Below are 25,806 nucleotides of genomic sequence, written 5' to 3'. Positions count from 1 at the left end.
TTCATAGTGAAGAAGATTGGAACACAATAGCAAAGGTGACCTATGACCTCCTTAAACAGGTCTCAGTCCCACAACATGTGAGAATAATACACCAAATGACCAGACCATAAACTGAATAAGCATATGGATTATGGTTTTATCTAATATAATGTAACTTATTATTTCTTGTCTTTGTCCAGTAGGTCGTTTTCAGACAGAGAGGGGACCAGAAGTTCAAGCTCTAAAGAGAGAATAAAACAGAAGATAAGACAGTTTGGGATTAAGAGATCTTGCACAAGATGCATGTTGGGCAATCTTATTGAGAAGTGCAATACCTTATGTGCTGTTTCCATGGGAGGAATGGGCCTGAGTCATGAGAAGCTATCATACAGTGGGAAAAAGTCAGCAGGAAGTTAAGCAGTATTACACAAGGAGAGCATGGGTATCTCAAGAGCATTGCATACTGAGCACGAAGTGCTCTTGGGGCTGATAATCATAGCTCAATACTGTGGGAAGAGATGGGTCCTTAGAATCTAAAGTAGTGGCTTTCACCTCTCCCAGGGCCTTGGCCCCAGGCTGTTACGAGCCAAGCATATTCCTAGTTTAAAGAGCTATGTTCCTTCTCCATATATCAGGGCCTTCAGGAAAGCCATACTTGATCAGCATAGCCTTCTGCAGTTCTGTTTTAAAATTAGTGCACATTTGTATAAAGTAAAAGGTCTTTTCAAGATATGTCATTCCCGAAGTTTCTTGGAGACACTTGCAATTTCGTGCTATTTTTGAACTCGTGGCCTGTACAAGTCATTTTCCTGTATGCCTGGCATGACAAATAACTTTTGCGGCCTTCTCAGTGTTCTCTGTGGGGTGTTACTGGGACTGGCACAGGGATTTACTCCCAGTACCTGGAGACCCTGATCTGTGCCACTCAATTAGTGACATACTCAGCCCCAAAGTCTGTCCGGATGTAGGATACAAGTATTCTCCCCTTGTTTAAAGTCTTTCCTCAAGTCCTATCTCACTCTTCCTAACTGGGTCCTGAGATGCAGGTGCCCATGGTTGCTTTGAAACAAACAAATAAATAAATAAATAAACAAATAAAGTGAATGAATGAATTAATTAAATAAATAAATACTTGGAGTAATTTAGACTGTCTTAAGTAGCTCAGCCTTTCTCCCAGTAATCAGTGCTCCTTGGCTCCTTTTTTCTCTGTGACATTTTGACCAGAAATCACAGGAATAAGGGCCTCAAATGGCAAGGTGTCCATGGGCAACCTTTGGCCAGGAGGTCCAAGAAATAATGACATAGCCCCTTAGCTGACTACGTACACAAAAACAGTTTATATGATATTATATTTCTTAATAAGCTTGCTTGGCATATGTCATCAGCTTATTTAGGAGGGCAATCCTCTGCTGTCTACGTGTCCAGAGCCCATATCAGCTGGCGTATGCGGCCTGAATCCTGGTTCAGTGTCTGAGAGATCTTGGGGATCCAGGTCGGTTAAGACGCTGGTCCTCCTATGTTGTTGTTGCTTTCAGGAGGAAAGGAAAGACAGGAAGCTTTTCCAACCAACAGCAGGGCAGGCTGTTGGGGCTCAGGCGGTTTGGAGATGTTCTACCAATGCCAAAGAGTTGCCCTGGCCAGAAGGTTTCAGTCTTCTTTTTAGCGTGCCTAAACCCAACTCAACAGTGTAAACCAAAAGCAAGGGAAGAAAAGGTAGACTGCTGTGTGCAGAGTGTGGAGGCTTTGGGCCTTTATGGGAAGTGGGGGCACTGGAACCCTGCGTATTCACATTGAGCACCAACTGCCACTCAGGTTCGTTTTTCCCCTCAGGGTATCCAGACACCATTGTGTACTGGGCTGAACTGGAAAGAATGAAGCTTAGTCCAGTGGGTGGGTTAGGTGGGATCTTGGTCAGCCTGGGTTCAGGAGAAACAGCCTTCTTCCAGGGCCGTCTATCTATTTATCTATTATCTGTTATCTACCATCTATTATATATCATCCATCTATCATCTATCATCTATCTATTTATCTATCTATCTATCCATCCATCCATCATCCATCCATCCATCCATCCATCCATCCATCATTCATCCATCCATCCATCCATCCATCTATCTATCTATCTATCTATCTATCTATCTATCTATCTATCTATCATCGTCTATATTACTATCTAACAACTGAAAGACCTGAGGTTAGAAAACAAAAAGCGATATAGATGAAAGATTAGTCACTGAGGCTCTTACATCCTCACCCCGCAGATTTCAATGGAAAGAATGCAGCTCCAAAAGCTGCTCTTGAAGATGGGCCCTCAGCAGATGCTTCTTCAGTGGGAGGTGCCCTAACATTTGGATTAAAAGAAACAACTAGGTTTGAAAAGAAACTATGTTGTCCTGCTTAAATCTCACCAACAGATTCCTACTGACACAAACAGCTACACCTTCTTAGGACCTCTCAATCTGAGAAGCAGTTAATGCCCACGATCTCCTAGAAAGACAACCCGTTCTGCTGATTTCTTTCTTCTTGATGGTGGTTCTCTGATGCACTGAGATCTCCCTCATAATACTCATTTTAGTCATTGTTTCTGTTTTGAGCTGTTTCACTGAAAGGTGAAATCTCTTATTTGATTACTCACTCTGCCCCCCCCCCCCGCTTTAGTTTGTTTTTTTTTTTTTCCTAATACCAGTTATTTAAAAAAAATAAATGCTTCACTTTTTTCTGACTTCTTAGTTATCACTTCTGAGTCGTGCTCTGTCCATGGGGCATAACTGGGCATTTTCTGAGAAATCATTGACTTTCCCTAGACAGAAACGCCTTTGGGAAGGAGTTTTGCTTGAAATGCTATTGCTACATTACTCTCAAAGTGCATCTAAAATGAGCAAGCCCTTCTCTGGGGGCACAGAGAAAGGGCATGTGAAGAACAAAGGGCCAGAGTTCCTGCTTACACTGAAAGAAATGAAACGTCTATGAACCTCCAGAACTGTTCTGCTTTGCAAATGGTGTTATCTACCTTAGCAATATATACTATATCCATCTATATATATATATATATATACATATACATATATATGTATGTATACTCTTAACACTGTAGCAAGGTGTCTATATACACCCTCATCATTACTGAGAGATAGGAGTCTAACTTGGGATATGCTGGGTTGTTCTGGTCTAAAGTGAATCAGTTTATGCTTTGGCTAAGCCTGAAATTGCAACTGAGAGCTTGCTTCCTCCTGGGATCTAGACATAAAATAACTGAAGCCAATTGAACTTGGCAGTGACTAATGAAGTCTCATGCAGAAGTTGGCAAGTCAGTGGGTTTCTGCATATCAGGGGAAGGGTGGAGGGACCAGAGACACTTTGATGTGCAGGTATCCCCTCTCCCTCTATGTCCCCAGCTTTACTGGGGGAAGGAACTTTAAGACAAAGATCTCACCTACTTTCTTCCTAAGAACATCAAATTCAGAGTATACAAATTTGTTACATTACTGATGATTCCCAAACAGCTTCCTTTCTTAATGAGCCATTTTAGCTGCCTGGAGGTATGCTGTATAACAATAATTGTCATCAGTCACATAGAATGTATGAGGTTGGGTGCAAACTAGCATGAATTCAAATACTGGTAATGAGTCGTTGGTAACTCCATCCTGGCTGGCCACCATTAACCCCTGGGAAGGGCTGCCTGTCACTAGGTAGGCAATAATAATCACATGGGACATCATTGACTGAGTCCTAGGATGTCCTGGCATACCTTCCCTTGTTTTATTTTGCCTGTGACTTGAATTTCTGTATTTCCTCATACCACTTATGTGTCTATACATTTATTTCAAAGGGTAATTTCTTTGCTTTTAAATATTTTGTTTTCTCCTAACATTTAACCTCTAAAGTGAATGCCAGAAATGCCTTGTATCCCACATAATGTGAAGGATGTAGGATGAGTTTGGAAAGATAGTGATCGCGTTCTATCTTCAGATCAACTCCCCTGCCCACACCCATACCGAGCAGCAAGATTTGTGCTTTCTAGCTCATTAAACTGACAGCAGAAATTAGTTTGTGGTATTAAAAACAAAAAAGTTAAATTACAGCTACATGTGTCCTCTATGCAATGGGGCGTGTGGAAGATGTTTGATTTTAATGTTTGCTACAATGGAGAATTTAAATTACAATGTTTGTCAAATCTCTAATCTTTGTTACAGAGCGGAATATTAATTACGCTTTTAACTATAAGAGGTAAATAAAATGAGCATCCACTGCACGCCCAGGGGTAAATTGCAGATTACTGAAAACTTGACATAATGCTCCAAATGTCAGTTTTGTCAAACAAATTTAGAGGAACAGTTAAACTATTAGCTTCCCGTGGTTCCAGCCCCTTTCCTGCAGCCAGTACGGGTTGTGAGCAGCGGGAACGCCATGCCTGGTGGATGACTGAGGGAGCAGACCAGAGTGAGCAAGATAGATGAGGAGACAAGGCTGCAGATGCACTCAATTAGTTTATAACTGTCCATTAACTTCTCTGGGTGGCTTTGAATAAACAGCAGATTAACTCTTGCCCATCTGCGGGGTGGCAAAGCCTTGGGAAAGGCTGCGGAGCTCAGTAGAATAAAAACCACCTCTCCTTCTTCCCTGCCCCCGCTTGGCTAGTAGTATGTGTGTAGCTTTAGGAATGACTGCCAGAGTCTTGTGCCATTTAAAGGGGAAAAGGGAGTGGCCCATGGCCTGGAGTTGAGGGAATTTCTAGGGGAGTCTGCATGCCCTGCTGCTGTCTGACAGCCACCAAAGAAAGCATCCTCTTTAGGTTGCTGTGGCTACTATATCAGAACTTGTACTGGGGGGAAAAGTCTACTTTTTTGAACATTAAGCAGGACTTCCTAGAAAGGCGGGCTATGGTGGGTCCTGTTGCTGCTCTGACCTCACAGGGTATGACATAGGGCCTCCTAGCACTTGAAAGTCACTTTGGGCTGCTCTCAGTATTTCTACAAGCTCCATTCTTTTCTTGCTCACCTTGCAGAGCAGAAATAAAACATGATATGATGTCGTCACTGGGATATTATCAGAGCAGCAACATTCCCCATGAAATCATTAGAAACATGGAAAGAATTAGAAGGGACAAAATCTATTAGAGAAAAACTATAGAGAAAGACCAGAAAATAAAATTCTGAATTTTGGCCTTTAATTTGCTTCATTATGCACACAGGTATTATTCTGATCCAAGCTGTCAGAAATTTTTATATGTAACTTAGAGCTATTGTAAAAATACTACTGCTTTTACAAGGACACACACAGGCATGTGGACACACACACACATACAGTATACACACATATACACATGTTTGCATGTACATACACATATGCACATATGTACATGTTTTTATCCTTACTATTGCTGTGACTAGTGACCAACAGCAGGTTGAGGGGAAAGGGTTAATTTGGCTTACCCTTCCATGTCACAGTTCATCACTGAAAGAAGTAAGGACATGAACTTAAAGAGACCTGGGACCTGGAGGTGAAAGCTAATGCAGAAGGCTTGCCTCCTGGTGGCTCGTTAGTCATAGCTTGCTCAGCCTGCTTTCTTATAGAACCCAGGACCACCAGGACAGGAGTGGCTGAGCCTTCCCCCATCAATCACTGGCTAAGAAAATGCCCACAGTTTCCTTCAGCCAGTCTTGTGGAGTCAGGTCTTCAGCTGAGGCTTCATTCTCTCTGATGGGTCTCATGTGTGTCAAACTAGCATAAAACTAGCCAGGACAACTCTCTTCTAATGGTCCGGAAGCTTAAAAATTATATTCCAGTTACAGTTTGTGACAATCCCCATGAGGACCTTCCCCATGTACCAACATAAAATGAAGAACAAAATTTAAGATATTAAATGGGACCAGTGAATTCTGGATACATGCTAAGAGGTATAACCATCTGATAACAACTGGAAGACCCAGTTCCTACATCTTGTCAAAACAGAAATGTTAAGGTAACTTCAAGCCAGTGGCCTCGAGTTGTAAAGTTAAACAAAGCATTTTCAGTTTACAACCTCCAATGAATCAGTCTCTGATACGGCAGATATTTTTCAAATGACTAGTTTTACTGCTGCATCGTTCGAAGATGAAGGTCTAAGGATACTCCTTGGCATGCACCGCACAGTATGTTGCTCAGCCATGCTGACTTTCAAACTTCTGTAATAGAAAAAAGAGAAATCTGTGTCCCATCGATAATGAGAAGAGTTCCCTTCCCTGTCTTCCCCCTAAAACAGTGGCCCCAAACCTTCCTGATATAGCAGCCCCTTAATACAGCTCCTGTGTCATGGAGACCTCCAACCATAAAATTAGTTTTGTTGCTATTTCATAAATGTAATTTTGCTACTGTTATGAATCCTAATGTAAATGTCTATGTTTCCTTACGGTCTCAGGTAATCTCTGTGAAAGGATCTTCTAGCCTCAAAGGGGTAGTGATGTACGATTGAGAACCACTGCTCTACAGGATCTTCTGTGTTCAGAATCTCAGTTCACACAGTTGAAGGGCTGTGTTTCATGTTGAGTGCCTGTATATGTTTATTGTTATGATTTTAGTGGCAGGAGAGAGGGCAGGTATTTTAGAAATTAAACCAATTCCTGAATCTGTTGGTGTGTGTGTATTATAAATATATAAATATAATTTATATATATTTATAATTGAAAGGAAAAAGAGATATTCAGTAGTGAGGAAATCTAATCTTCTCACACAGGACACCAAAGTTGTTAAAAAATGATGTCCTGGATTTTGGCACCAATGTTAGAAAAAGGATAAAGAGAGTGGGGGATATGGCCCATGGAGGTGTAGTGAGGCCTGGGAGCAAGGGAGATGTCTCTAGGGGGGTCCATGTTGGGAATCCCTTCCCCTGAGGGACCAGCCACACAACAGCATAGTACAGAATAGAGTTTACTCAGGTCATGGGGGAGTTAAGAGGGTGGTAGAGGCAGAGAGGGAGGGAGGGAGGGAGGGAGGGAGGGAGGGAGAGAGAGAGAGAGAGAGAGAGAGAGAGAGAGAGAGAAGAGAGGAGTGGAGGAGTAGAGGCCGGCCATGAGCATATGGGGAGAGAGGGGGGATGGGAAGGGGAAGAGGGGGATGGGGAGGGGAAGAGGGGGGATGGGGAGGGGAAGAGGGGGGATGGGGAGGGGAAGAGGGGGGATGGGGAAGGGAAGAGGGGGATGGGGAGGGGAAGAGGGGGGATGGGGAGGGGAAGAGGGGGGATGGGGAGGGAAGAGGAGGGATGGGGAGGGGAGACAAGGAAGTAAGAGAGAGCAAGAGAACAAGAGAGAGAGCAAGAGAGAGAGGAGGGGCAAGCAGCCCCTTTTATAGTGTCTGATCACTGGGGTGGAGCATACCTGGCTGTTGCCATATGACTGATGGGTGGGGTATAGAGAATCCCAACAATAATATATTTGTAAAAATGGATATATAAATATATGTATTCCCATATCATCATATGTATGAAAAGCTTTCAAATACTGTCATCTGCAATTTGTTCTCTCTTAATGCTTTGATGTAAGGATAATGTCCTACGTGACTCAGGTTTGGGGACAGGAGTTTGGAGTCTTTCCCTGTGCTTTGGAAGCAAGGGGAAGAGGAAACCATGGTGCCCGCTGGTACCCATCTCTGAGTGTTGCCAGTCATGTTTGTAGGCATCTCACAGAAAAGCAGATGGCATCTTTAATGACGAACCGAATTTTTCTAAAATGCTAATGAGTTGGAGAAATATCATTTGAAAGTCTGCCATACGTTTTAGGAAATGTCTTTGTGTTTATATGCTACACTTCAGAGACATCCAGCTCTTCTGTATGGCAGGCTCCGTTTCTCTTCTTAAATACTGTTACACTGATCATAGGAAAAGGAGAAAATTATTAACAATAAAAGGGGGGTCATTCAGGATGAAATAATTTATTAAAATTAGATCTATTTTCTATTTTCAAAAACTAAGCCTTAGAGTTGTTTTTTGAAGTACCTATTTTGAATAGTCTCTCCATAGCTCCACACAGCACATGCATTTCCATTTCTCCACTAGCACCATTGAAACTCAGATAAAGTTGATCTGACCATTAACTTGCCAAGCCACTGATCTTTCTCAGAGCATACTAGGAGGAGGAGGAAGAGGAGAAGAGGAAGGGGAAGAGGAAGAAAAAGCAGGGGAGGGAGGGAGGGAGGGGAAGAGGGAGAGGGAGAGAGAAAGAGAGAGAATGAAACTACCGAAGATTTCGAATTCTGTTTTGTTCCTATATGTGATGTATATGTAACAAAGGACAAAGCCCTACCCTTGCACACATGAGGCTTTGTCTGCAGCATAGGATAATATGCATATTTGTGTGTTGGATAAACCATGAAAGATGTAAGATTCCCCCATACTCTGAACTTGGCTGCTGTGGGTGTGTTTTGTTTTGTCCCTTCAGTGTCTGTTTGCCTTGCTCAGCCCGTCACTCTGATTGTCACTGTTCTGTCTCCTGAAGTACCCTGCACTTCTATTGGCAGAATTATTTAGGATGAAAGCCCCATCTTGCCCTAATCCTATCAATGGTGCAGTTCTAACAACCTCCATTCTTGTTGCCATGTAATATATGTCACAAGTTCCAAGATTAGGAGATAGAGGCCATTGTCCTAGTGATGGTTAGATTAAATGCCATGCCTCTCTTACTAGGACCCCTTAAGAAATAGTTGTATTTCTATACCTGTTTTCCTGTGTGTTGACGCCAGTGTCTTGCCCTGCTTTTATTAGGCAGAGACCTTCCCAGGCTTCATAAACAATGGGCACTTCTTCAGTATGACGTGCATTAAGCCCCTGCTTTCTTACTTGTATTTATAGCTTGGTAAGTGATCAACAGGATACCTGTTTAGTTTCTCTGCAGAGTGGCATTCTTGGAATCATTGAATTCTCAGATAATGTGCACACATAGCACTGGACAGCTCACTAATCTGACTTCATTCCCATTTTTGCTCCACTGTGGATCGTACCAGTTTCATATTTTTTACAGCACGGCTGGTGTCAGTTCCTCTGGACTCATATTGCCCTTATGGGAGACATAAAGTTAAACAATATATTATTAAAGATGACAGACACTGCATCTATTATTTCTATGGCTGACTTGTGTGTGTGTGTGTGTCTGTGTGTGTGTGTGTGTGTGTGTGTGTGTGTGTGTGTGTGTAAGAATCTTCCACTGGTTTTGGAAATCATATTAGGGTGCTTGTGTGGACTGTGAGTGACTCCAAATGGAAGATGTTTTAGTCAGGGGAAATCTATGTGCTGGTGGATCTTGAAGGGCAGGCAGTGTGTTCAGTTATTATTCTTACCGTAGCAGATTTGGAGGCAAAGACCTGGTCAAACCATTACAAACCAAGAGCTCTCTGACTCACTGTGTGCAGAGGGTACTCAAGATGGTTCAAGGGGCATGTCCTGGATAGGACAGGCTGCTTGGGAAAGATGCCCAAAACTGAGTGATATTAAAATGAATCTCAGAATTGACACAAAGACTTTCCTCCAAGGTTGTTAAAGGAATATCATTGACACTCAAGTATAAAAATAGAACATGTAGTTTTAATCCATCCATTGTCTGCTGCTACAATACCACAAAATAGGCAGATTTATTTACTTATTTGTTTATGTATTTATTCTTCTCTTATACATTGCATCCATTATACACACACAGTTCTGCTTGCTCCTCTCCTCCCAGGCTCTCCTTCCCCCACCCACTCCTCCCCTGTTTCTCTTCAGAAAAGGAACAGTGATCTAGGCAGAGACACACAGCAATGGAAACAGAGCCCACATGCAACTATACATAGTAAGATCCTCAGCTAAGTCTTAGCTAAAACATGGCTTCCAAACTGCAGAGAAGCAGTGATGTCATATCAAAAGTCCCTTTGGAACTCAGAGGTGAATAAAAGCAACTTTTAACCAACTGAAAGGTGAATGGTTAAAAAAAAAAAAAAAAAAAAAAAAAAAAAAAATGAGGTAATTCTCCAAGAAAACAACAGATTCTATTGTTAATTTTATAACTTCCAAAAACAGTACTTAATATGTAAGGTTTATTAGAACTATTTTTAGTCTTTGTCTTACTGAGTCTTACTATTGCTAGGAAGAGACACCATGACCAAGCCAACCCGATCAAAGAAGACATTTAACTGGGGGCTTGCTTACAGTTTCAGATCATAGTGATGGGAAACAGACAGGCACAGTGCTGGAACAGTAGCTGAGACATTGAGCCTGGTGTGTGCTTTTGAAACCCCAAAGTTTATCCCCAGTGGCCCACTTCCTTCAATAAGGCCACACCCCCTAATCCTTCCAAACATCTCCTCAACTGGGGTCAAGCACGTACATATATGAGCTGATAGGGGTATCCTCAGAGTCTTTCATGCTAGCTCAACATAAGATGCATGAATTTCATTGCAGTAGGACCATGATTCTCTTGTTATCATTATAGCAACGACTGTCATCTTATTTGGGTTTTGAGTTGGAAGTGATCATGGATTATAAAATATACAATTTCAACTTGAAAGAAATCCGGTCTTCTATAGATACTTCAACTTGTAAGTTTGAGAGAGACCAGTTTATGCATCTGTAGAGGGTGGCTCTTTAATAAACGGTCATATATGTGGAAAGCATATGGGTCGAGAGAGACGCACACCAGACTGAGGCATCCACATACCTCTTGCCCTGGCCCAGCATTTGCTCCTTCAAAGATCTTCCTCACTTGCTGAAAAAACTTTCTATGGCAACTTTATTTTTTATTTTGTTGCATTTTCTTTTTCTTTTTTATATTGGATATTTTTATTTACACTTTAAATGTTATCCCCTTTCTGGTTTCCCCTCAATAATCCCCCTGTTCCATCCCCTCTCCCGCTGCTTTTGTGAGGGTGCTGCCCCATCCACCCATCCCCTTCAACTCCCCGCCCTGACATTCCCCTACACTGGGGCATCAAGCCTGGGCAGGACCAAGGGCTTCTCCTCCCAGTGATGCCCAACAAGACCATTCTCTGCTACATATGCAGCTGGAGCCATGGGTCCCTCCATGTGTGCTCTTTGGACAGTGGCTTAATCCCTGGGAGCTCTGGTTGGTTGGTATTATTGTTCTTATGGAGTTGCAAACCCCTTTCAGCTCCTTCAATCCTTTCTCTAACTCCTTCATTGGGGACCCAGTTCTCAGTTTAATGGTTGGCCGTGAGCATCTGCCTCTGTATTTGTCATGATCTGGCAGAGCCTCTCAGGAGACAGCTATATCAGGCATCTGTCAACATGCACTTTTTGGCATCAGCATTATTGTCTGGGTTTGGTGGCTGTATATGGGCTGGATCCCCAGGTAGGGCAGTCTCTGGATGGCCTTTCCTTCAGTCTCTGCTTCAAATTTTGTCTCTGTATTTCCTCCTGTGAATATTTTTGTTCTCCCTTTTAAGAAGGACTGAAGCATCCACACTTTGGTTGTCCTAGTTGAGCTTCAAGTGGATTGTATCTTAGGTAATCTGAGCTAGTAAGTGCATACCATGTGTGTTTTTTTTTGGGTTTTTTTTTTGTTTTGTTTTGTTTTGTTGTTTTTTTTGTGACTGTGTTACCTCACTCAGGATGATATTTTCTAGTTCCATCCATTTGCCTAAAAATTTTATGAAGTCATTGTTTTTAATAGCTGAGAGTACTCCACTGTGTAAATGTACCACAATTTCTGTATCCATTCCTCTGTTGAGGAACATCTGGGTTCTTTCCAGCTTCTGGCTATTATAAATAAGGCTGCTATGAACATGGTGGAGCATGTGTGCTTGTTATATATTGGAGCATCTTTTGGGTATAAGAAGAACATGCTAGCAACAAGTCTCACAACTTTCATGTCTCCCAAGGCTTGTTTCCCAGTCACTTAAGGATAACTGGGTAGGATGAAGCATTTTAAGTTGTTCAAGTTCTCCTGGACACTTTGACTATTTCACCTGCTCTGCAACCTGAGCGATTTCTGAGGACAGTACCCTCCCTTTGTTGTTGACCATTGGGAAGCATGTTTGCCCTCTTCACCTTCTGTTAGGATGATTTTTGTTTGTTTCTTTCCTGCTGTCTGCATATGGTAGGCTTAGCTGTAGACACGTCAGACTTATACTTCCTGGTGCTCCCTGGCTTTCTTCTATGTGAACACAGCATTTGCCCTTTCAGCTTTGGGGAATGCTGAGTCATGGCTGCTTCTGCTCATGTCTCTCTTCCCCACCACTGTGTCATGGAGATTATGCTCTCTGAGCCCCTGTCCACTGAGCTGTATGTTCACCACAGTGTATCCCTTTATCAATTAAATACCATTATTTAAATTAGCTAATTTAGTTTCAGAGACTTTTTACACATGTACTTTCTCTCCTTTAAGCTGTGATCTCCACATTTACCCATAGTTATCTTGACTGGGGGAGGGGAGGTTACTCAGCCCTTCCATAGATCTAAGAGTTGATTTGTATTTTGTCCTGGTTTGGTTGTTTGAAGAGAGGGATGTCTACTGAGGCCTGTCTGCTGCTGGGAAACTCTTTAGACTCTCCCCACACTTCTTAAAGTTCATCTGTTTTACAGATATTGATAGGAACCTTTCTGCTTTCTTCTTCTAATTACTAAGAACCTTTGAGATTCATAAAGCACAGGTTTGAAAATTGCCAATCATGATATTTCAGACAAGCCATTTTAAACATTATGATAAATAATAAACCTACCTGTCTTTCAATAAGACAGCAAAGAAAATCATTTCCATTTAAGGGGCTCCCCTCCAGAAAAGATAGTAAGTTCAGAAAAAATTTTTTTTTCTTGGTTTCCAATGTTTCATTTTTAAAGCCACAGATCTACAGAGTGAGAGACAGACAGACAGACAGACAGACAGAGTCAGTGAATCCAAATTGTCCAGTCATAAGTGAACTTCAGTTTTAAGTCTAAACTTCTTCAACCATTTCTAAGTGTTGATAGGAGCTTTTGTTCCACACATAAGAACAAATAGAAGATGCTCACATACACCCCTTTCCCCCAGCCCTGGGGTTGTCCTGCTACCTGATAGTGGTTTATTCTATCCGCAAGCATTTTGCATGCCACTGAAGTCATTCTGCGTCTTTTTCTGACTTGCTAACTTATAGCATAGTGTCTACGTTTCAGGCGATAAGAATCTCCATGCCTAAAATCCACTCAGTAGTGTCCGGTGCTGTTTAGAGTCAGGGAGTTCTGGGTCCTAGCTCAGTCTTATCACCTGAAAGAGCAGCTTTCCTGAAATTCCATTGTCTCATCTACAAAGTAAAAATTAAAAATATGTCTTCCACAGTGGCCAAGATCGAAGGAGACAGTGTAGGCAGGGCTCGGGCATGTTCTGGCTCTGGGAAACATTAACCCCGACTCCTTTCCATGCAAACATGGTGCTGAAACTACTTGGGAAGGGCGATAGTGGCAGCCAATGTGCTTTATTTGGGCCAAGCAGTTTTTATTTTACATTTTTAAGTATTTGCTGTGCTGGCTAGTTTGATGTCAACTCAACACAAGCTAGTTATCTGAAAGGAGGGAACCTCAACTAGGAACATGCCTTCATCAGACAGGCTACAGAAAATCCCATAGAGCAACTTCTGAATTACTGAATGATGGGGTATAGAGCAGCACACTGTAGGGGAGCCACCCCTGGACTGTGGTTCTAGGTTCTATGAGAAAGTGGGCTGAGCACAGTCATGAAGAGCAAACCAATTTTGGCAGCACTCTGCATGGCCTCTGCCTTATCTTCTACCTCCAGGTTCCTGCCCTGTTTGAGTTCTTGTCCTGACCTCCTTCAATGATGGACAGAAATATGTATAAAAGTGTAAACCAAACAAACTGTTTCCTCTCCAACTTGCTTTCGGTCATGGTGTTTAATTGAATCAATAGAAACCAGAACCAAGACATTTGGCAAGGTTCACACCCATGTTGACATAAAGTCTAGCACTCTAGTTTCTGAAACTTGGAGTGACTGGGCTCCCCTCGGGCCTCCACTGATAGAGCCAAGTCAACTTCTCCTCTTTGTCTCTAGTCCTCACTGCTCATATTTTCTGACCCTGGCTTCCTTCCCTTATATGACCTGCCTGACACATGATGGCTCTTTAGGTGAGGACACTGAGAGCTCCTCGACTTTTGAAGAAGTTTCATGAACATAGAGAAATTTTCCAACAGATATTAGCATCAACTTGTGAGTTTCTGATTTGACCTCTTCCATTCAATCCGAGAATATACCTATGAATCCTTAAAGGGGTTCACTTGTACTTAAAGATTAGTGATGAAATGTTTAGCGTGGTACTCTGATATTTACTTCATACATATAAAGAACTAGAGAGGAAAATGGCATTTTCAGTACAAGCCTAGTCTTTGTTATGGCTAATACCCCATGTCTGCCACCATCTTCTGCTTTGCCAGCATCAGTGAAAGAGGTTCCCATGAACTCTTGCTTGCAATGTTTTTAGAGGAGTTCAGACAAGCAAAAGTACAGGAAGTCTGGGAAAGTTGGCTATGCTAGTCTTTGTGGAATGAACTAAAGGGAGATAAATAAATAAGCCCAACGTAAGTAAAAGAAATTCACACCCAAAGTGAGCATTTTGTCTGAATTGTGGAGCTAAAGTTTCTCAGTCCTCCACTTCGGTGTTCCAGGGGAGGCCTGCCCTAAGAATGTTCTCTAGTAACTGGTGTTTTGAGGAGAGGAGCAATAAGGTGATCTCTGCTCAGAGACTTGACAATAAGAGGCAGGCCTAATGCAGAGCTCCTGATGATTGACAGGAGGCAGGCCTAATGCAGAGCACCTGATGATTGACAGGAGGCAGGCCTAATGCAGAGCTCCTGATGATTGACAGGAGGCAGGCCTAATGCAGAGCTCCTAATGATTGACAGGAGGCAGGCCTAATGCTGGCTCCCACACAGCATATCCAGGAAGAGGCTTTTGAATCAATATCTGCACATAGAAAGAGGGTGCCAATGCCTGGAGAGGTCACCATGGCTGACCCCTCATCCTGATCATCACTTCTCCCTTCCTGAGAAACTGTATGTGATTTTCATTCATCTGTCTCACATAAATGTCTTATGTTCCACCAACGTTTAGCAATTAAAAGGGCAAGTTAATCTCAGAGCTGTTAGAAGATGACTATAAGTACAGGACAGAAAGCATTGGGATTATGCACCACTTAGAACTGATAATAAAGATTACCCATATGGTCTCCTGTTCCAGAGCGCCCCCTACACTAGCAATCACTGACATGGGTGTGGCTGTGATGAAGTGGCTCATTTTCAGTTCTGTGTGTCCTAGGTCAACCAACATTATGATGATTTATGCAAAAAGCTGATTATTGTGCTTAGGCAGCATTCAAATACTTTTTCCTTTTTGTTTTTCCCCTTTCTTTTCAAAAGCATTTTATATGTTTTCAAAGATATATTGAAACAGAATTACATCACTTCCCCCTTCTACCCACTAGCCACTCCCCTGCCCCCCCCAAGTTGTTCTCTTTTCCTTTGGTTATTATTATTATATATGTATGTGCAAATATATAAATGCAACCTGCTGTGTTCACTTTCGTTGTGCACATATGGTTTCAAGGCTGACTGTGCCGTGTTATGGTTCAAGGCTGACTATATTGCATTAGAAAGGGACTCATCCCTGGGAGGAGCTGATTCTCCTTCTAACAGTCATTGGTTGCCTATAGTTCTTTGGGTGGGAACCCAGGAGAACTACCTGCTTCCATGTTAGCATGCCCAGGAGATTATCACTGTTCTGATCTTGTTGATGACCAAAACAAGTCTTTAGGAGAGACTGTTCCACAGATGGAATTGACTGTACTATGATCTTCTGGAATCTTCTCCCTCTGCCACTTTCTCTAGAGTACTTTGGATTCCATCCTTGTCTGTCTTGGGTATGTAATCTCCAGTGAAAAGATCTCCAGACACGTGGTTTTTTTTTTTTTTTTTTTTTTTTCTGTTTCTTTATGTCCTTTTCCGTTGGGGTTTTCAGGATTTTCATATAGGTAGCTTTCACTTTAAGTGAGTGTCTTGTGTTTAGTGAGTAGGATTCAGGGGTCTGGATCCCTGCATTTCCTCCTGCTGAGGGAAGGGATGGGGACAAGTGATTCCTGCTGGAAGTTAGGTTGGCTATGGTCAACATCATCTCAAAACAGAAGAATTGCAGTTTAGTGGGGTGGAACCCTGTCACAAACTGGGAACCAATCGCTCAGCTTTGCCTGGCAAATATTTATTAGAATGTTCTCTTTGACTCTGTGTCTCAAACAATTATTTAGTAAGAAGTGAGTGACTCTAGAAGCTTATGAGCCAGCAGATGGTGACAGAATCACCTAAGGATCATTGGTTATCCGGGGTTAGGTTGTTGTACAGAAAATGTGTTGTTGTTGTTTGTTTTGTTTTTTGTTTTCCTGCTTGTCATTGTTGTTGTTGCTGCTGCTGCCTGTGCCCTTGTTCTCACGGTTGTTAGGAGAGGCGGTGGATGTGTCCTCTCTCTTTGTGCAGCCTGGCAGGGTACCTCACATGCATAGGCACATAAGTCATTGAAGGATCAGTGAAGTGAGCACTGGTACTATGACTGTCTTCTGCCCACACACACGTCTATATAACTGAACTCTTTGTCCCAAGGAAACTGGCCAAGAAGCGGAAGGAGACAATGAGCAGCACCCGGCAGGAGATGACAGTGATGGTGAATTCTATGGACAAGAGCTACGCTGAGCAAGGCACCAACTGCGATGAAGCCTTCTCATTCATGGATACCCATAACCTTAACGGGCGATGTAAGTGCCCACTCCATGGGATTAAAACCCCAAATCCTCTTACAGCATTCTTACACAGAACTGCTTTGTCCAGCCTCTGTGCCCATGTTTTTAGAGAAGGTGTTTTTCTAAAGGTGCTAGGACCTAAGGCTGGGAGCCCAGGGATCCATGAGAAATGTGTTTCAATTCTCTAAGAGCAGTGACACAAAGACTCTCCTGTGACTCACGAGCACCTGCTTTCCCCTCACCCCTTTGGTTGCTCAGATGCCATTTGTAAGCAAGCCAGGTGTGGAATTGCATCAGGGAAGTCTGTTGTGAAACAGGTCATTAAATGACACTAACAAGTTAATTGTTTGTTTGTTCAGCGACAGGTTCTGCCTTTATTATAGGGCAATTACTGGCAATTAATAAATTAAAATGCTTCAGTGTGTCTCAAGCTTGGCATCAGGCAGGGTTAACCAATGCCTACCTGTGCCCACCTGTGACCCCTGTGCAGGCAGTGTTTCTGAACTTCAGCAACTGACTTGTTTATCTGAGGTACAAAAGGAACATATTTTCCATCTCCAATTATGTGGCCAGTGCCCAGAGTTAGATCTCACAGCTGGGCCTGATGTTGTAGTTCATGGCAAACACTCAGGAAGTCCAAGGACAGGGTTTCTTTGTGGGAAACCCATCAGTACAGACCACTGCTGGTCCCTCTTGTATGATAAGGAGATTATCATCCTGGAGTAGAACGGCATAAATATGACCAAAGCAATGCACAGAGAGGCTGGTAGGGCTCTGACTCCAAGGAGCACGGAGAGGAGTCTAGGACATCACTGGTAACCATGGACAGTGTGTTCTGGTCACCTGACCAAGCCTTTTGACCAGGGAATGCTGGGCTACCAGCCGGTCTCCTCTTGGGGTTATGGTACACTCAGCTGTGCCTGCTCAGGAGCCTCAAGTGCTTATGACACAAATTACTTCTGTCGATTAGCCTGGCCTTCACTGCCCGCCTTTTCTTCCCCTATTCATGTGAGCTCTCTGCACGCCCAGCCTGGAGACTTCATTGCAGCAGGCACTGCTCTGACATAGTAGAAGGGCAGCACTATTGGATTCCCTGGCCCCCATCCTCCACACTCCTATGACATTCAGGGTAGGGTGCAGAAACTGGAGTATGTCATCATAATAAACTGTTTCAAATCTTTCTGCTTTTCTATAGGAGAAATGACTCAGGTTTTTTTCACTACAAAAGATTGGTTTGAGATTTTTCATACATAGTGACATCCTGCCTTTGATCATTTGGATCAGATGGTGAGGAGCTTTTAAGTCCACAAAGCTGGAATCTGTATAATAGCGGTTGTTCTCTAAGAATAGGTATATAAGGGACCACACAGGATGAGGGGCACAGCTCACAGGGAGAACTCTTATCCAGCATGTGCAAAACATATATAAAACATATGAAAACCCTCCAGAGGACAAAAGGATATGGAGGGAAGAGACTGAGGACACGCGTCTGTGCTTTACGGGGGACACATTAAGATTGCAAACTTTCATGTCAATTTCAGAGTCTCGGGAATACATTTCAAGAACAAGAACCAAACTAAGAGCTATGGGATGTTTCAGGTTTGAACCCCAGGGGGAACATCACTTCTGGACAGGAAGTCCCACTGGGCAGTTAGTACTACTCCAGTCTGTAACTACAGGACCGCTGAGCAGGTTTGCCAATGCAGCCTCTCTGACGGAACTACTGCTTGGAATTCTTTGACCCTCTCCTCAATGAACGCAGCAGAACTTGTTCCTTCCTGCTCTGTTAGCCATGAGAAGTCTCTAACAGTTTCATTGACAGGGACTCCTGCGGTAAGCATTTTCACAATACTCTATTCATTCCCTCTCAACTAAAGCTACTAGGGGAGCAATCCCAAGGAGTATACGAAGATTCCAAGGGCTACACACACACTCACACACACACACACACACACACACACACACACACACACTCACACACATATACACACATGCACACACAAACACATACACACACATGCACATACACTCACACATATACACCATATACACACACACATACACACATGCACATACACTCACATATATACACACACACATACACACATGCACACACACTCACACACATACACACATAAACACATACACACACATACACATGCACACACACTCACACACATACACACATACACACATAAACACATACACACACATACACATGCACACACACATAAACACACACACATACTCACTTGCACACTTGCACACCATGCAGATATACATACCTATAAGTTCTTACTCAGAAAGTTCTAGAAGCTGTAAGGTGAGTCACTTTTCAAAGTGAGATAGTAATAAAATAAAAAAGGCTGGAGAGTTTAAAAGTAACGAAAAATTTATTTATGGGAGTGGGTTGTAATCTGTCTACCAAAGCAAATATAAGTGATACCTTCCACTTTACCATAAGAAGGGGCGTATAAAATATAGGAAAGGGGAATGGGCTTAGTCTGAATACTTAACAACAAATGTTTGGCTCAATGGCGGATTTGAACACTCAAAGACAAATGTATTTTAACACAAAGGTAGAAATAAACATAGTTATTTTGTATCTGCCTCACACACATTTATCAAGCACATAAAAATGGGTACAATCAATAAAGCAGCCTTGTGCTCTTCCCCTGAGCTGTTTATAAGCGTAAGATTTCTTTAGTTCTTCTGTCAATTGCAGTTTTCCTGGAAACTTACCCAAGTGGAGCATAAATGTGATCCTTCTCTGCTTTAGGGAAATAACCAGGTAACTGACAGGCAGCCTGGATTCTGGTCCTCCCTCACATATCTACTCTTTGATGACAGGACCATGAGTAAGGGCACTTCCTTTACAATGGGGATTGCTTCTGACAACTAAATACCTGAACATGCTATCAAAATAAGTACATCCTTTGGAATCACAGGAGTTCTTAGCACTGCCATGAATAGACTAATGTGATGACTGTGTGTCATCTCTGTGGGAACTCAACATCAAATAAATCACTACTTGCTTAGAAGAACTGTAGCCATGGGTGATGATGTTGAACTACCCCAAGCAGACAGCAGTGCTTCCGCTTCAGTGGAGTGAAACTGTCCTATACTATTACCATTCTGCAATGTGGAGGGGAGTCAACACACCACCTGCAAAGTCCGAAATATCCACTTTCGATGGAGGCAGTTAATCAGAGGGTTTGACATTTTCTCTTAGCAGCAAAGGCAGAGACAACATGGTTCTTCAGAGCAATAATCCAAAGAAATGTATTACTGAGTATCATCCTCGTCATCATTATTATCATGATTATTATTATCTTTTAAGGACTAAAAGGACAATGTTGAAAAAAATAGTTTCACTTTCAGTATAGCACAAATCAGCTTTACTTTTATTTGCCAGATTTCGAACCCAAATTTTCCAAATACGAAAGAGGGAGAATCTTTAGCAAAGCCCCCAAACACTGCTGTTCCCTTTGCTTGTCAGAAGCCCAGAACTAGCTTGTTCCCTCGTTTGCTGTCATAAATTTCAGCTCAGAGCAGCACAAAGTCGGGGCAAAACATCCAGAGGAACAAGCCTCTTCGATCTCCCCATCCAATGTGGAGGCATTTGTAGGTGTTTTCCGTGATAGGAGAAGGAGAGTCTTTGATCAAAAGAGTTTGTCCCCTAAAACGGATGCATGGCTACCCAGAAACAATGGAGAATGGTGGTACTTGTCACATAGGCTTCAGCGAATCCCAGCTTCACATAGATCGGCTGCCATGATTTTAGAATGTCCTAGATTCCAAACTCACCCTGTGGCCTCTGATCGGCCTTTCTCTCTCCGCAGCCGTGTCTTCACCGTCGTCCTTTACAATGAAAACAAACACGCTGAGTACCTCCGTGCCGAATTCCTATTACCCAGGTAACGTGCTCCACCATCGCAACCTTGCCACTTCCGGCAGCGCTTGGGCATTTACTTGATCTGAAGCCGAGGCTTCCGGTGGTTTTCCCGGGGATGCGGGGACCGTTCACCAGCCATTTACTGTTCTTTCTCTTTTTATTCTCTCTGCATTGCCCTGCTTACGATGTATGGCAGACCCATTTGTGCCAACTGCAATCTTAGGTGAGAATAATTCTCTTTCCCAAAGTTTATTTCAGGAGTGACTGAGAAAAATCAGCCATCCCCCTAGAGGAGACTGGAGCTTTTACGGTGCATGTTGCCATGGTTAGAAGCAGGGCAAGGGGTGGAGGGGGCCAGGGGCACGGGGGCGGTGATGAGTCTCCAAGGGTAGGAAGGTTTGCTGCATGTGGAGGTAGGGTGATTCCAGAGGGCTTCAGTGAGCAACCCCAGCTCCAGGGCACTCCCTTTCTGTGTTCAGAATTTAATGTCAGCTCTGATCCCAGGGGGAGACGAACGACACATCATCACTCAGCTGTGTCCTTCCCAGAGCTGAGTCCTGTCCAATGTAACAGTCATGAAACTGGAAATGGCTGCTCGTTATTTTCCCTTGTCCCTCTAAGCACTAAAAAATGCCAGTTTCAAAAATAGCATTTTCCTAATGATGCCCCCCACGTCACGCAGCGCAGTGATCGCAGCGGGGTCTAGACCCCCTGCCCGTCCACCCAGGGCACCCCCCAGCAAGGCTGTCTATCACACAGTGGAATTTTAACGGAACGGATGTTCTGAACAGCGGAATGGCAGGAGAGCACTTTGGCATCATGTGCTTCGTTATATGTCAGATGTCACAAGAAATGATCTAACATGTTAGCCCAACGGGGCAGAATGCATTTAAAGTATGAAATATTCCCAGCAGGGGGTTACAGGGAAAAAGGGTCCCGCTTGTACAGTGTAAGAAGGTGAGGCGATACGGCATTACCTGACTGTGATAAACAGACAAAGCATGGGCTGCTGTGGCCTTTGAGACGCATGTGTAACCCGAGCATGTCCCGGCTGTGTTCTCTTTCCACCTCTAACCTTCCGGGAAAGGAGCGCAACAAACGCGACTTCCAGGTATATAACGGTTCACTGTAGCCAGAGCTTCATCCTCCGCCTCAACTTCTTCCTGACTCTCCTCACTAGGCCTCAATACCCCTGCACCGAGATTCCCCACTGTGCTTCTCAGTTCTCAGATTGGACGATTTCTAAGGAGAGGATGGCTTTGGCCTTCATACTGGAGTTTTGGGGGCTTGAGCAAGTTGGTTGCCTAAGGGAAAAAAACTAAGCTAAGGTGGAGTATGGAGCAGAATATTCAAAGTGATTATTTTGAGGCTGGGCGCAGGACCCATGCAGGCTTTAATGCCAACTACAAAGGGGCATGGGGTGCACAGTTTTAAACCCTACTCACAGGTGAGGGACACAGGCTTGTTTCTTGCACACTGACCTTGTGACCTCCATGAAAAGGCATCTGTGAAGTCACTGGGTGGGCAAAGATTGGTGCATGAGGTATCTTCACACTCACATCACGGATTCTCTTTAGCTCTCATCCTGGAGGAACCGTGGGTAGGGAGGGCTGAGTCCTGCATTGTCAGAGGGAAGAAAGCATTCAGATTTCACAGCAGGGTGAAGATAAGCTTATTAAACAAATATCACTTCCCCAAAGCCACTGCCTTATTATTAGGAACATTAATGATATCTTTTGAAGTCGATTAGGCTCCTTTTTCTGAGAAAGCATGACTCAAACAGAGAATTCCAATTTCAAAACTGGTGTGAAAAAAAAAAAAAAAAAATGTCTCCCAGATGCACAGATCACAGCTTTCTGATACAGTCTGTGCAGAGGAAAACACTGGACTACATGGTGGGATTTGGAAACCACGCTAGAACCCAGATCTGGTTATCCCTTGGAAGCACAGGAAGGAGAGCTGTGCCTGTCTTCCCTTTGGAGGGAGGGATGGATGAGTTACAATTCGCACTGAGACAGGAAGCGGTTTTTTGTTGGCAAACAGAGTTCAGCACAGATAATATCTCTACTATATTATTGTTTCATTTTCACCTACAAAGACTCAGTTCTCATGGAGAATGTAAGTCTATTTTTACCTGAGCCTCTTCCACCTCAAAAACATAGCATCCGTTCTCAAGTCAGTATTTCCAGCTAATTCACTGATGGATATAGAATTAATTTTCAGTTCTTAGAAAATCAGCAGAAATAACATATTCAGAAATGTTCCTGATTTTTTTATCTAAGATGTTATTTTTAATTTACGAAAATTGTTGATGGGTAACTTTTTAATATAGGAAAAGGATGACAAGGGGCACTGTTTATCAGTAATAAATCATTTCAGCAGTCAGAGAAAACTGATTAATTGCTCATTTTAGTAGAGTCGGAAGTTTCTAATAGGAGAGGTGACCCATTTTCCCAACAGTCAGGGCACACAAGTTCCCGAGGATACATCTGTGCCAGAGACCAGCTCTCTCTTTCTGGAGGGACGTAGTGGCGTGGAGATGTCAGAAAAGCTGTTCCATTCTAGAGATGAGGCCAAGGCGTCATCACGCAATGGAGAAACATAAGCAACATAGGCAGCAGCTGTGGCTCCAAGATCTTAAAACTCTAAAAACAGTCAGACCTGGGCGCAAAGCATCCCCAGGTTCATGATGTAGCCAATTGAAAAAGCCTGGGTCCTTTAGGTGGTGTCTTCGCTCAGCCCAAATGAAAGGCAAATTAACTGCATTCACTACACAAAGTATAAAAATGAAGAGAACGAGAGAGGCACAGAGGGGAAAGTAATTAATGTTCCATTTCTTTTAGTATTTGTACAGAGAAGAGCTTTCTCCCAGAGGAACTAAGGGCCCCATGGATTGAGTACCTCAGCAGGGATCCTGCATCCCAGCTGAGAACTCCTGGCAGTTGCCAAGGAGCAGATCTGATATGCAAATTCCCAGGGGGTATTGGTGACTATTAAAATGGGAACAAATGTAGACCTTGCTAAATGTCAAAGCAAATCCAAATGAAAAGCGAAAACAAATCATGAAATCAGCGTATCACCCGTTTTTATTTTATTTATTTATTTATTTATTTTTGTGTCTTTAGCCGCCTTGTAGTGAGTGGGGTGCCATTTCTGCAGCAGCGACATAGCTCCACCCCGTGTACCACCCTCCATACCATGCATCCCCAGGGGCTTTGCAATGCATACAGAGCAGGGTTGCAGGGCAGGCACTAAGTTCCTTAGGACTAAGCATTTAAGTAGCCAACAACAGCAACAAAATCATTAAGAACAACTACAGTTATGATCCCTGTTCAGTACGTAATCTGGAATTCCCAAACATTCCATCCTCTCTCATATGTTTCTATTACTTCCATGTAAAGTTGATTTGATATCTCCTTTTCAGTGACTCTTAGCACTGTGGTTTCATAAAAGCCTGCCTAGTTCATGAAACCATGAGAGGGATTCAGCATTTCAAAGAGTTAACCCATAGAAGATAAGGTTTCTAATCAAATAGGCTCGATTAAACATGTCTGTCTCAGACATTTTTTAATAGATAACATTGCAACAATTCATGAATCTAATTTACTAGTCTTGACCCTTTAAAATTGAGCTTATTCAGGCTCCTTTGACTAAATTTTGGTGTTAATTTTCTAGTATAATTTGATTGACTTTGCTCAAAAAATTGTAAGATAAATGTGTTGCATACAAATAGCCTTTATTTAGTTATTTCTCTGTTTTTGGGTGACGAAAAGCAATTTTATACTAACTTTAGCCTCCTTTTTGTTATTGGGTGCTCAAATGAGAGCTCTCCACCCTGACTCAATGGCGGAGTTGAGGCTCCACCCTCTGACCGCCTCTCTCTCTTGAGAGTTTAACTAGAAGGCTATAAGACAGTGTAGAACTGCCTGCAGTTATCCACACAGAATGCTGCTTACGTCCTGTCTCCTTTTTCTCCTCCTCTTCTCTCCTGATATGTATCCGCTTTAAAGTGCCAATCAATGGTAAGTTCCCCAACCAGCCCTTTGGAGAGGCTTCGGAGGGAGTGCGGGAGTGTGTGTCTTACAGACCCTACAGAGCCAGTGTGCTGCCCTTTGCTGGCCTGCATGTTTGCTGTCCCAGACCGTCCTATGTGTGATGTGCTGGCCTGCAGTGTTTCATTCAGTTTTCTGATCCCTGAGCATGCAAAGTGACGCATCAGAACATTGTTCCCAAACCAGGCTCCCTCTTGGTTTTTCTTATCTCCTTAGCTTTCCTGAACTAAGTACCCATCCCACCGCTAGCTTTCTATGCCAAACCATTTTGTGCACTTTTCTTTTGCTCACGGAACATTTGTAGAATTCGTTTATTTCATCACACAAGTGAGTTAGGTAACATTTGGAAGTGTACAAGCCTGGTTTTGCACCAGGTCTTGATAAAGTTTCAGATAGAAACTTTTGCCAGTTTCACCACTGAAATGCTGGAAGGAGCGTTTGTCAATGAGCTTTGTGGAAGTGATTATCTCTTTTGGACTGCTTTGTAAGAGCAAAGATCCCTGCCTCATTTCTAGCAGTATTGCCAATCCCAAGTAAACCTACAAATGTGTAACTTTTATTTTCTGGCTAAACCATCCTACAGTAGAGGGATGTCAGCAGCCAGCTTGTTAGCACCTGATTTGGCCTCTTGTTCATTATCCTCTTCTCCTGTGTCTTCCTTTCTAGATGAGACCCACACAATGGCCAGCGACACCAGCAGCCTAGCACAGCCCCATACTTACAAGAAGCGTGAGGCCGCTGATGTGCCTTATCAGACTGGGCAGCTTCACCCGGCTATCCGTGTGGCCGATCTCCTCCAACACATCACTCAGATGAAGTGTGCTGAGGGCTATGGCTTCAAGGAGGAATATGAGGTGAGCCTGGGCCAGCATCTGGCTGCCAGCATTTTAAGGAAGCTGCATGGGTTCTAGAGATGCCAGGCAAAGGGTCAGATGGGGGTGAGACTGTGTTTGGTAGAAAAAGAAAAATTTTTCACATTTTACTTCCTTGTGTAGAAACAAACATTGGCTGCAGGCTCTCTTTCTCCTCCTCTTCTTCCTCTTCCACCTCAACTATTTTCCTACAACTAAGTATGAAGTTAAAGCTAAGATCTGTAGCTGTCTTAGGAAGAAGGTGTCCACGTAAAGCCACTAGCAAAGTCACATTGTCAAG

The 25,806-nt window shown here is 43.1% G+C and overlaps 1 protein-coding gene across 1 annotated transcript in view; it reads left to right on the top strand.

Moving 5' to 3' along the window:
• The window catches only part of PTPRM (protein tyrosine phosphatase receptor type M), a gene marked incomplete at its 3' end in the record, with an annotated part of 489,137 nt that extends 463,629 nt beyond the window's left edge, over positions 1-25,508 (top strand). Inside the window, exons 15-18 of the mRNA XM_080936340.1 lie at positions 16,571-16,722; positions 20,550-20,624; positions 20,799-20,825; positions 25,321-25,508. Of these exons, the coding sequence (XP_080792466.1) occupies positions 16,571-16,722; positions 20,550-20,624; positions 20,799-20,825; positions 25,321-25,508 (442 nt within the window). The remainder of the gene's footprint in view (positions 1-16,570; positions 16,723-20,549; positions 20,625-20,798; positions 20,826-25,320) is intronic.
• Between the last annotated feature and the right edge of the window lie 298 nt (positions 25,509-25,806).

The sequence above is a fragment of the Micromys minutus genome (genome assembly GCF_963924665.1).
Source record: "Micromys minutus genome assembly, chromosome: 23".
Taxonomy (NCBI): Eukaryota; Metazoa; Chordata; class Mammalia; order Rodentia; family Muridae; genus Micromys; species Micromys minutus.
This window is presented reverse-complemented; position numbering and strand designations above follow the sequence as displayed.